This window comes from Amblyomma maculatum, chromosome 1 (assembly GCF_055883805.1).
Source record: "Amblyomma maculatum isolate TAMU_Amacu chromosome 1, ASM5588380v1, whole genome shotgun sequence".
In the NCBI taxonomy this organism is placed as follows: domain Eukaryota; kingdom Metazoa; phylum Arthropoda; class Arachnida; order Ixodida; family Ixodidae; genus Amblyomma; species Amblyomma maculatum.
The window spans coordinates 506,077,735-506,091,019 of NC_139344.1; the positions used below are offsets into that span (position 1 = coordinate 506,077,735).

The 13,285-nt window shown below is 44.5% G+C and overlaps 1 protein-coding gene across 3 annotated transcripts in view; it reads right to left on the minus strand.

The window, feature by feature from the left end:
* The window catches only part of Ctl2 (Choline transporter-like 2), a 353,598-nt gene that overhangs the window by 77,192 nt on the left and 263,121 nt on the right, over nt 1–13,285 (minus strand). For all 3 annotated transcript variants that reach the window (XM_084575765.1, XM_084575780.1, XM_084575773.1), the window contains 2 exons: nt 11,365–11,464; nt 9,025–9,117 (listed from right to left, as the gene is read on the minus strand). In XM_084575765.1, coding sequence (XP_084431891.1) covers nt 9,025–9,117; nt 11,365–11,464 — 193 coding nt within the window. The remainder of the gene's footprint in view (nt 1–9,024; nt 9,118–11,364; nt 11,465–13,285) is intronic.

Consider the following 13,285-nt stretch of genomic DNA (forward strand, 5'->3'; position numbering starts at 1 on the left):
CTGTAAAGGCCTCCATATTTCTCTTTACTCAAAAACTTGCCAAGTCACATAAGATAGGGTCTTGCAGAAACCAGAGCAAGCTCCAGCATTGAGCAAGTCGATTAAGTTAGATAGATAGCACAAGGTATGAAGAAACACCAATCCTCTCTAAGGGTGACTTTGCAAAAGAGTATGATGAATCTTATGACATTGGATGGCAGCGGTGGCGTAGCGGTAGAACATCCGCTTCGCATGCAAGAGGACCGGGGCTCAAATCCCGGTGCCGCACAATTCTCCACCGGATTTAAAAAAAAATAAAAAATCCACGTGTCGATGGAATTACAAACAGGTTTGGGGTGCGACTTGATGCCGGTGAAAACCTCCGGCAATGCACTCCCTCACCAGAACAGGAGATGGCCACCCTGGTGAAGTAATTGGCCACAACCTCTCATGATAAGCTCCATAAAACCCCCGCCCTCAGTCACCAGCGGCTGCGGAACAACTGACCAAGGCGGCGGTCAGGCCTGTGACGCAGCAGGGGGTGTTAAAAACTTCTGGCTCCACTGGACAGGCCGCCATTGGAAACTGACCCTGGCAACGTTTAACGTTAGAACCCTAGCTAGTGAAGCTAGTTTAGCAGTGCTGTTAGAGGAATTAGAGGGTATTTAATGGGATGTCATAGGGCTTAGTGAGATTGGGAGGCCGAATGAGGCATATACTGTACTGAAGAATGGGCATGTACTGTGTTATCGAGGTTTACCAGAGAGGCGACAACTAGGAGTAGGTTTCCTTGTAAATAAGTATATAGCGGGTAATATAGATGAATTCTATAGTATTAATGAGAGGGTGGCAGTCATGGTAATTAGGCTTAATATGCAGTATAAACTGAAGGTTGTACAGGCCTATGCACCTTCAGGTAGTTATGATGACCAGGCAGTTGAAAGCTTCAACGAAGATGTAGAATCGGCAATGCAAAAAGTAAAGACGCAGTATACTGTACTAATGGGTGACTTCAATGCCAAGGTAGGGAAAAAGCAGGCAGGAGACAAGGCAGTAGGTGACTATGGCATTGGTTCTAGGAATAGCAGGGGGGAGTTACTAGTTGAGTTTGCAGAGCGCAATAACTTACGAATCATGAATACCTTCTTCAGCAAACGGAAGAACCGGAAATGGACATGGAAAAGTCCTAACGGGGAGACTAAAAATGAAATTGACTTCATAATGTGTTCAACCCCCGCCATTGTGCAAGATGTAGAGGTAATCAGGAAAGTGCGATGCAGTGACCACAGGATGGTGAGGTCCCGAATTAGCCTAAATCTGAAGAAACGCCACAGATTAGTAAAAAAGAAACCCATCAACGAATTAGCAGTGAGGGGGAGGGCAGAAGAATTCAGGATCTCGCTACAGAATAGATATTCAGCTCTAACCGAGGATGACGACATTACCCTAGAAGCAATGAACAACAATTTCAGAGATATCATTACTGAGTGTGCAGTAGAAGTAGGCGGTAGGATAGTTAGAGAGGATACCAGTAAGCTGTCTGAGGAGACGAAAGATTTGATCAAGAAACACCAGAGTATGAAAGCTTCCAATCCAACATACCAGATCGAATTGGCCGAGATATCAAAGCTAATCAATAAGCGCAAGGTGGCTAATATAAGGAAGTATAACATGGAGAAAATTGAGAATGCTGTAAAGAACGGGGGAAACCTCAAAGCGGTAAAGAAGCAATTGGGCATAGGCAAAAACCAGATGTATGCGATAAGCGACAAGGCGGGCAAAGTCAACACGAATATGGGCAAGATAGTCAAAGTAGCTGAGGAGTTCTATACAGATCTCTACAGCAGCCAAAGTAGTCAGGACCGTTACAAGATTGGAGGCAGGGAAAAACAGTCAGACGTTCCACCAGTGACGAAGGACGAGAACAAGAAAGCATTAGAAACTATGAAAAGGAAGAAATCAGCTGGAGAGGATCAGATAACAACAGATTTGCTAAAAGACGGGGGGGATATCGTGCTAGAAAAACTGGCCACCCTATATACGCAGTGCATGGTGTCATCGATGGTACCGGAACCATGGAAGAATGCAAACATTATCCTCATTCATAAGAAAGGGGACTCTAAGGATTACAGACCAATATCAGCTTACTGTCTGTTACGTACAAGGTATTTACTAAGGTAATCACTAATAGAATCAGAACAGCCTTAGACTGCAATCAAGCAAAGGATCAAGCAGGTTTTCGGAAACGGTACTTTACTATCAATCATATCCATACCATCAATCAGGTGATAGAAAAATGCTCGGAATATAACCAGCTTGACTCAGTTGAAACATCGGCGGTGATGCAGGCATTGCAAAATCAGGGGGTAGACGAGCCATACGTGAAGGTGCTGGAAGATATATATAGTGGCTGCACAGCAACCATCATCATCAGCATCATCAGCCTGACTATACCCACTGCAGGGCGAAGGCCTCTCCCATATTTCTCCACTTAACCCGGTTCTGTGCTAGCTGCATCCACTTGACCCCTGCGAACTTCTTAACCTCATCCGCCCACCTAACTTTCTGCCGCCCCCTGCTACGTTTTCCTTCCCTTGGAATCCAGTTTATTACCCTAAGTGACCATCGGTTATCCTCCCTTCGCACTACATGTCCTGCCCATGTCCATTTCTTCTTCTTAATTTCCACTAGAATGTCGGTAACTTGAGTTATTTCTCTGACCCACTCTGCACGCTTCCAATCTCTTAATGTTAACCCTACCATTTTTCGTTCCATAGCCCTCTGGGTTGTCCTCAACTTAAGTAGAACTCTCTTGGTTAGCCTCCACGTTTCATCCCCATAGGTGAGTACAGGTAAGATGCAACTGTTGTATACTTTCCTCTTGAGCGATACCGGTAAGCTGCTAGTCATAATCTTTGAGTGCTTGCCAAATGCGCTCCATCCCAATCTTATTCTTATGGAGCTTATCATGAAAGGTTGCAGCCAATTACTGCGCCAGGGTGGCCAACTCCTGTTCTGGTGAGGGAGTGCGTTGCCGGAGTTGTCACCGGTATCAGGTCACACCCCAAACCTGTTTATGCAATTCCATCGACACGCGGATCTTTTTTCTTTATTTTTTTTTCTTCTTTAATCCGATGGAGAATTGCGCGGCACTGGGATTTGAACCCCGGTCCTCTTGCATGCGAGGCGGATGTTCTACCGCTAAGCCACAGCAACCATAGTTCTGCATAAAGAAGGTAACAAAATTCCCATAAAGAAAGGAGTTAGGCAAGGAGACACAATCTCCCCAGTACTATTCACAGCTTGCTTAGAGGAAGTATTCAGAGACTTAAAATGGGAGCAGTTAGGGATAAGGGTACATGGAGAATACCTCAGTAATCTGCGATCTGCTGATGACATTGCCTTGCTAAGCAACTCAGGGGATGAACTGCAAATAATGATTGATGACCTAGACAGGAAAAGTAGAAAGGTGGGATTAAAATTAATATGCAGAAGACTAAGGTAATGTTCAACAGCCTCGGGAAGGAACAGCAGTTTACATTAGGTAGCGAAGTACTGGAAGTAGTAGGCGATTATGTTAACTTAGCACAGGTAGTAACCGCAGATCCGGATCATGAAAAGGAAATAACAAGAAGAATAAGATTGGAATAAGAGCAAAATAAGGCTCTTATTTTGCTCTCTTGGAGCTGCACAATTTCCTCCAGCTTCGCTCTGCTGAGCCATAACATTTTTATTCAACTACCTTTTATGCCTCATTCTTATTCTGCTTACTTTGCATATATTTAGGTCAGAGAGGCTTTTGGAGTAGTATTTTGTCAGGTTCTGAATGACCTTCAAGGAAGAAACTGCGATTACCTGGAAGCATTTATTTGCTTTCTATGATTTTTGTTGAGACGGTCACTCACTCAAGCTCACGAAAACGAAAGTAGAGCAAAATAAAATTGTGTTGTTCTATTTCCCAAGTACATGCTGGGCTCAGTGAGACCACTGACTGGCAGCAGCTTTGGTTTCCTTAATTTCTGCAGAAAGCTCGGGTCATAGTGTGGGTGAAATCTGACTCGTCTGATTAAAGATTACACATCAAAACTTGCTATGTTGAGAGCAAGAAAAAACGAGCAGCTGTTGTGAAAGTACAGTCGAATCCATATATATTGAATTTTGGTTATATCGAACTCGCGGAATATCCCCTTGAATATCCCATGTAAAAGTATAGGAAAGCCGCGTCATACAGTCGAACCCGGATATATCGAACCCGGTTATTTCTAATTTTGGTTATATCGAACTCATGCAATATCCCCTTGAAAATCCCATGTAAATGTATAGGAAAGCTGCGTCGTTTATCGAACTCAGTTTCACCGGTCGTACCGATATATCGAACTCCGCACCACGCATTGGACGGTGCGCTTCCCCCAAAGACGATTGCATCACCTCGGCCGTTTGCCGCGTGACGTTTTCAAGCCACGCGCAGAAGGAATGAGAGGGCACAGCTCGGCGACTGCTGGTCTAGGGCAGCGCCGCGCCCTTCCCCCAAAGGCGCGCGCATCTGCGGTGATGGCTGCCGCGCTAGCATGTGACGTTTGCAAGTCATGTGGGTGAAGGAACGAGAGGGCACCAATGCAGCCGTTGTGTTCGGCAGAAGGGATAAACGCGATAGAGCGAAGCGCAAGGGTGTGCCCACTCTTCTGCTGAGCTTTATCTCTCCCCTTCCTCTCTCTTTCCCAGTCTTCGTTCACAGCAGCATGCACTACGCATGCGCAGACAAGCCAGCTTTGCCCGTGGCAGTCGCTTCTCCAGTGTATGTTGTGAACGCTCTGCAGCGGCTGGCGTGCGATGAGCGTCTCGTGCCGTCATGCTGAACTCGCGTTAGCTACGGAGGCCACGGACGCTAAAAAGCGACAGATTTTTATTTATTTATTTTTTTTTTTTTGCGAGTTGTTTATTGCCGTCGTGCTGAACGTATGCTATGGCGACTGCGGAGGTTAAGCAGCGGCAATTTTTTTTTCTTTTGCGAAAGTTGTTCTTGTCGGACTGAACGTGCGGCGCAGCGTAAGCTATGGGCGGACGTTAAGAAGCGGCAGTTTTTTTTTTCAGTTTTTTTTTTGCGAGTCGTTCATTCTTGCATCGATGAATCAACGAAAGCACGCAGTCAACTGCTATCATGCCACCAGCTTTTAGCATTGTTCGCTCCAAACGACATTTGCAGCTATCACGCTTGCCAATGGTTTTGTAGCAGTGGACTACGCCCGCCCCATCCCAAGCGCGGCACGATAAATCAAACCAGGCTTGTGCAATCAAGCCATCACGCAGGCACTCAGCCAAGTTAGCTCCCTGCCACTGCAGGATCTATGAAAAGTATAGTTAAAAGATAAACATGTGACGTTATCACTCCGCAGCATCTTGGCGCGCTGACAATAAATGAGCTGTGTATGAGATGGTCGAAACAAAGAAACGCGCCACCGAACGCTTTTTTTTTTAATTCTCGGGAGCAAAAATGGGGAGTGGGTTCATTATGCGAGTGAGTTGACTACGCAACAAATACCGTATCATTTTTCACGTTCTCAAGTGGCGTCTTAAGCCGATGTCTATACATTGAATTATCGATACATCGAACTATTTCGCGATCCCTTTCGAGTTTGATATATCCGGGTTTGGCTGTATATCGAATTCAATTTCACTGGTCGTTCGATATATCGAACTCCGCACCATGCACTGGAAAGTGTGCCTTCCCCAAAGACGATCGCATCACGCTTGGCCGTTTGCCGCGTGACGTTTTCAAGCCACGCACGGAAGGAATGAGAGGGGACAGTTCGGCAACGGCTGGTCTAGGGCAGCGCCGCGCCCATTCCCCAAAGGAGCACGCATCTGCTGTTATTCTTTGCTGCCACCGCACGCCAGCACGTGATGTTTGCAAGCCATGTGCGTGAATGAACCAGTGGTAACGAGAGGGCAAAAATGCGCTAGAGCGAAGCGCAAGGGTGTGCCCATTCTTTTGCCGAGCTATCTCTCTCCTTCCTCTCTCCCCGCCTTCGTTCGAAGTAGCACGCACTATGCATGCTCCAAGCCAGCTCAGCCCGTTTTCAGACAGAACGTCGGACGCTTTCTCCAGCGTGTGTTGCGAACCCTCTGCCGCGGCGGCTGACGTGGCTATGGCGCCTGCGGACGTTAAGAAGCGGCAGATCTCTCTCTCTCTTTTTTTTTTCGAGAGTAGTCTATTCTTATCATTGTGCTGTATGTGCGGCGTAGCGTAAGATATGGCGGCTGCGAACATTAAGAAGCCGCAGGTTTTTTTGGTTTTTTTGCGGGAATCGTTTATCCTTGCATGTGTGAATTAACGATAGCACGCGGTCAGCTGCGATCATGACACTGGCTTTTAGCATTTTTCGCTTCAAACAATGCGATTTTGTGGCAGTGGACTACGCCTGCCCCAAGCGCGTCGTGATAAATCGAACCAGCCATCACAGGCACTCTGCAGAGTTCACTCCCCGCCACCGCAACAGCTACCAAACGATAAACAAGCTGTGACGTTATCACTGCGCAGCATCTTGGCACGTTGCCAAGAGATGAGCTGTGGATGAGACGACCGAAACGGAGTGGCGTGCGCCATCGACATGCAAGCGAAAATGCTCCCGATTTCTGGCGCGGCAACACAGAAACCTTATCTTTAGCTGCCACGGTGGCTCGAGCGGCGAGAGGAACGCTGTTCCAACAAGTTGACGATTTTTCGCTCTGTCGCTGCTGCTCGCTGCTGAGATCACTCAATCGCTTGCATGTGAGCGAGCTGGCCTTAACGCTTTTTTGGTTGGTTGGTTTGTGGGGTTTAACGTCCCAAAGCAACTCAGGCTATGAGAGACGCCGTAGTGGAGGACTCCGGAAATTTCGACCACCTGGGGTTCTTTAACGTGCACTGACATCAGTACACGGGCGCCTTGCTTTTCGCCTCCATCGAAAAGCTGCCGCCGAGGCCGGGATTCGATCCCGCGTCCTTGGGAACAGTAGTCGAGCGCCGTAACCACTGCGCCACCCCGGCGGGGCAACGCTTTTTTATTTTCACATTCTCGGGTGCAAAAGTGGAGGGTGGGTTCATTGTGGGAGTGGGTTCATTACGCGACAAATACGGTATCGTTTTTCCGCATCGTAAGTGCCGTCCCAAGCCAGTTTCTGCATATCGAATTATCGATATATCGAACTATTTCGCAATCTCCTTCGAGTTCAATATATTCGGGTTCGACTGTATTTGTCGCAAGATCCAAAAGAATTACGAGCCAAAAACGAATTCATCAAGTTTCAATGCTGAAGTGCCAGCTCGGAATGTGGTCGCAGAAGGAGTTGACGCTGTCACCTATATCCGACTGCAAGACACTTGTGATGTTTCTTTCTTTGGGGTCAGAATATCGAAAAACAAGCAGAAAGAGTTTTAACAAAGCACGAGCAGTGTAGACTACAATGTCCTTTGCTGGCCCCTCAATGGCTTGCATCAATGACGATGGGGACTCTGTGCTGATGAGGTCTGCACTAATCAGTGCCTCATTTCAATGTATTCATTTTTATTCACAGACATGTGCTTGCAATGGATACTCATTTGTTGAGAGCAGAGCTATCGCAACCGGGCACACATCTGAGCCACATTTTTGGCTCCCCACGAATTCATTTTCTAGGGTCTCTGGTGCTGTTTTCAGAGGGATTTTTATAGAAATACGACTGACAAGGCATAATAGCCTTGTCAGTCATATCATCAGTCGTACCATCATCAGCCAGACTATACCCACTGCAGGGCCCCTCCCATGTTCCTCCAATTAACCCGGTCCTGTGCTAGCTGCATCCACTTGACCCTTTACCTCACCCACCCACCTAACTTTCTGCCACACCCTGCTATACTAGCCTTCCCATGGAATCCAGTTTGTTGCCCTAAGCGACCATCGGTTGTCTTCTCTACGCACTACATGCCCAAGCCCATTTCTTCTTGATTTCCACTAGAATGTCAGTAACTTGACTTATTTCTCTGACCCACTCTGCACACTTCCTATCCCTTAACATTATCCCTATCATTTTTCTTTCCATAGCCCTCTGCGTGTCCTCAGCTTAAGTATAACCCTCTTCATTAGCTTCCATATTTCAGCCCCTTAGGTCAGTACCGATAGAATGCAACTGTTATGCACTTTCCTCTTGAGTGATACCGGCAAGCTGCTAGTCATAATCTCCGAGTGCTTGCCAAATTCGCTCCATCCCAATCTTATTCCAGTTATTTTCCTTTCATGGTCCGAACCAACGGTCACTAAGACATATTCGCTTACCACTCCCATCGTTTTGCTGCCTATTTTAAACTTCTGTTCCCATCCCAGGCTGTTCAACGTTACCTGCTTCTCCTGTCTAGATCATTTATCATTAGTTGCTGTTGGTGCCCTCAGTTAATTAACAAGGCAATGTCATCAGCGAATAGCAGACTATTGAGATATCTACCCTGATCCCTCATTGCTCCCATTCCAAGTCTCTGAATGCTTCCTCTAAGCAAGCTGTGAATAGTACTGGGGAGATTGTGTCTCCTTGCCTACAACCTTTCTTTATGGGAATTTTGCTACTGTCTTTATACAGAACTATGGTTGCAGTCTGGCCACTACAGATATCTTTCACATTCCAACATATTTGCAATTTGATTCCTTAACCCTTGCAAAGAAGAAGCCCAGACCATAAGAGGGAATAAAGAAAAAGTGAACTTCTGTAAGCAGACGAGCAAAAAAGAGAATATAAAGCAGGCTTGCAGAGCTGAGCAAATTGACTAGACTGCCTAATTGTGCAAATATTCAGTGGGGAACTATGTGAGTGAAGCAGTTCCTTTTCCTCAAGGGCACCAGTGAGCAAATGGAAGGTTGATATGATTGGACCAGAATTGTCCAACACAGTTGAGAGTGTGACAAGTGTGCCATACCGGCAGGCATCCGACTCAATGTACCACATGAGAAAGCAAATGGGGGTCACAGCAGGGGATACTATGGTCAAAGTGTGTGCCTGTATGTGAGATTAAAAAGGACCAGTGGGAACACAGGATACACGGCGACTGATCCCCAGAAGGTAAACAGCAGCAGGTGCAGCAGGTACGGCAGGATCGGGAAGAACAGCGCTGAGGGCATCAGAGCTACCGCCCTGCATACATCATAAACATTAAAAACAATTAAAAACAAATGCATTTATCCAAATCATATGATCGCATAAATAATATTATTTCTGAATATGAACCGAAGAAAAAACATCAAATATGTATTCTGTATTAAAAATTTTGAGGAAGATAAATGGGTCTTCATTTTTTCAAAAAAGTGTATGGTCGACTAAAATTGCAATTACATTCGGCAACACAGAAATGTACATACATTGCTTCAGCACGCAACCCGTAATGTGCACATGCAAAATGAAATCAACTCCGCATGAATATGCCTGCGTATGAAAGAAGAGGCCTGTGTCAGTGCACAGCCATGTCACCATGCTCGCCAGTTCACAATTTTCTGGTGGCTAGCAAAATAACATGATGGGATCAAAAGAAATGAAGCTCACATTAACATAGGTTTTCCTATCGAATATAATCCAAGTGCCAACAAAAACAACCTAAGAGGCAACCAAATAATCTGCACATTTTTTAATACTTGTGCAAAATATCTAACTTTAATGTGAACCAAATTATTTCCCATGCTGAAAATGAACACAGCAGTCACTTCAGAGTAAACAAAATGTGAACTCTCTTCTACACAACTGCTTTGTCTAAAATTCGAAATTAATTAATTTATTTATTTATTTATTTATTTATTTATTTATTTAGAACATACTGCAGGCCTACAGTAGGCCCAAGCAGGAGGGGCGAAATACATAATATATGCAAAAAGAACAGGATTAGCAAAATTGAAAAATGTTAAATACAAGTTGTAACACAAAATACAACAATAAATACAAGGCACAGATGCAAAATACAAAAAGTAAACGCAGAAATAAATGGCTCTCAAATTAAATGCTGTGAAGAAAACATTGAGTCAAAAGAATCAGCTCTGGTTAAAAGATCTGGCGAACACCTGTTCCACTCCTCAATGGTGCGTGGAAAAAATGAGTATTTAATGGCGTTAATCCTAGCACTGTAAGGGGTTAATGATTGTGCATGATGATTTCGTGTTTGGCGCGTAGTGTTAGGTTTAAGGAAGGGGTCTGCATTCATAGACAGTTTATGGTTTTTTAGTAAGAAAAGTAGTTTCAGTCTTTGAATTTTCCGGCGCAGCTGTAATGTTTCAATACCGTGAGTTCTCATGAGGGTCGCTGGTGAGTCAGTTACACGATACTTTGAAAAAATAAAACGGACGGCTTTGCGTTGAATCACTTCAAGGGCCTCGATGTTACGTTTAGTGTAGGGACCCCAGACGGTGCACGCATATCCTAGTGATGGCCTTATTATTGAAAAGTAGGTTAATTTTTTAAATTCAGGTGGGGCAAGTTTTTGTTTATGTCTAAGAAAGCAGAGTTTACGAAAGGCTGAGGAGCATACGTTTGATACATGTTTATTCCAGCTAAGGTTTTTCGTTATTGTAGCTCCTAGATACTTGTACTCGCTGTCTTCGGTCAGAAGGTGAGATGAAATATTGTAAGGAAATGAGAAGGAAGCCTTTTTGTTAGTTATCTTCATGTATACAGTTTTCTCTAAATTTAGCTTCATGTCCCATTTATTACACCATGTATGTATGTTCTAAAGATTGGAGTTTAGTAAAACTTGATCATCTTGGCAAGTAATTTGGTGAAATAAAACGCAGTCATCTGCAAATAATCTAATTTGAACAGGGGTAGTTATAACTTTAGTAATGTCATTGATATATATCAAAAAGAGGAGAGGTCCGAGGACGCTTCCCTGTGGGACGCCTGAAGTGACCGGCAGGTGGTTTGAATAGCAATCATCAAACAAACAAATTGTGTGTGGTGAGAAAGGTATGAGGAAATCCAACGAATTATGAAATTAGGAAGACCAATAAGTTCAAGTTTGTAAATTAGTTTGGCATGAGAAATAACATCAAAGGCTTTGCTGAAGTCTAAAAAAATAACATCCATTTGACCAGCGCTATTTAGTACACTTGCAAAAGTATGAATGACAGAAGTTAGCTGAGTGACAGTGGAAAATCCTTTTCGAAACCCGTGCTGATGGGGGGTAAGCTCCTTGTTATCGTTTAGAAATGTAGTTCTTTTTTTCCCGATCACAATGACCAAAGTGAGCTTAGATTTGAAAAATATGCATGCAGTCATGTCACTTTAATCCCAGCATTTATTGCCAGCGTATCAATGAAATTGCATGACTACATCTTGAATTATTGGCACAGTGCGAGTTGCAATACAGAAGAAATTTCACGGGGTCCTCAATGGGCTCACCTGCTGGCTTCCTTGATGAGGGCAATGGCAATGACAATGCGCTTGCGCAGGAAGATGAGCAGAAGCAGCAGCACCACCAAGATCACAGCCGACACAACGCCTGCACAGGTACAATGAAACATCCACGCCACAGTTGAAACTATGCCAGTGCAAATATCATTTCCTAAAACTACAGAAACATTTATGTTCGCAGATTCATGTCCGAACGAGCCACATGCAGCATCCAGCTGTGAAAAAATTATCAGCCCACGTGACATACACACCCATCCATCTGAATCAGAGAGAGCAGCTGCAGGCGCGGGCAGCCACCGTAGGTCGTTAAAAAGTTTTTTTGAAAGTGAGAAGTGAAAAGAAACAACATGATACGCTAGTATTGTGTAAAGGAGCTCTGCTACTAAGGATTGTTCGATTTGTATAGTTCCTGCTTACCAGAAGTATTTTTCACACTTCATTTAAAGCGTTAGCGAAACCATTACAACCGGTAACAAAGCAGCTATATTAGGCCAGTGACAGTTGCTACTTGAAGCCGCTACGACAGAACATTCAGGAATGTTTTATTGTGCTTTCGTTAGGAGAGTTTTTGTGTGTGGGTCTTTTAATGAATTTGTTAACACGATTGCAGTGAAAATGCACTAAAGTGTAGCCACTGCTGCCGGGGCAGATTAACAGCGACGAGGTTCAAAAAGAGGGTTTATAACCCCATTCTCTGTTGTCATGTTTCAGACTTGATGCATTTTACAATTTTCTACATAGAACACACACCATATTTACTGGAGTCTGTGGACTGTTTATGAACATCACTTGAGCATATACTTTTCACAGAGCAGAGCTATTCTAGGAAATGACACAAAAATCAGAACGCGCCGATTCGTGAAAAATATATTTCTCGCATACATATTGCCTTGGCTAACTCGAAGGCGCAGGACGATAGCCTGCGTGTGCGGACAGATGAAGTAGAGCTGAATCTTGTTCATAAGCTGTTTGCAAATTCTTGCTGTAAATATGCGACCAATCACCTAAATGTTCTCTCAAGTAATCCAACAATACAAACTGCAGCTCGTCTAAGGCAGTGTTTCTACAGAAACTCCGACATTATGTTCTATTTTGTACCTAAAGTACAGCAAATAGTGTTTATTACTCCAAACGTTGTCACGGGGGCTAAAGGTGGCGCCTGTAGAAAATTACATCTTTACTGAAGTGCCACAAAATTAAAGTTTTACCACGCTCAATTATTCACCAATATATATTTACATTTCACATTTACATAAGACAGTACATTTCATTTTGCACATAATTTCTGCTTTTAAAACAAAAAAAAAAGCATTTTGCATGTATTACACTCATCTTCCGCGATACATTTTACGATCTAGCGTATGCAGCTTGTTCCACTGAGAAGCCGCCACCGCCATAGACTGCGTTCAAAGAAAAGATTTTCCTCGTGCGCTGGTCCAAGTAACGTATGAGGATAGCCCACTGCTGAAAGAGCGGAGCCCATCCTTTGCACGATCGACAACTAGGTTGCTCTTGGGAACCACGTCATCAAGGGACTAGGCCCCGAAGCTATCATTGATGCATCGTCCCGTCTGTCCAACATATGATGCCCCACAAGAAAAAGGCACCTCGTAGCCACGTTGGCACAGCAGGCAACAAAATGCTTTTCATGCCTTTTATCACCTCAGGGAACGTACCTAGTCCCTTGATGACATGGTTCCTAAGAGCAACCTAGTTGTCGATCATGCAAAGGATGTGCTCTGCTCTTTCAGCAGTGGGCTATCCTCATATGCTATCCGAGCCAGCGCATGAGGGAAATCTTTGAAACCCTGGCCATTGCGCACAAAGGAGCCTTATGTGCCAGCAAATCATCCATATTGTCCTGCCACGAGTTGGCGTATCTTCACACCTGAGTGACAAGCATAGTGCC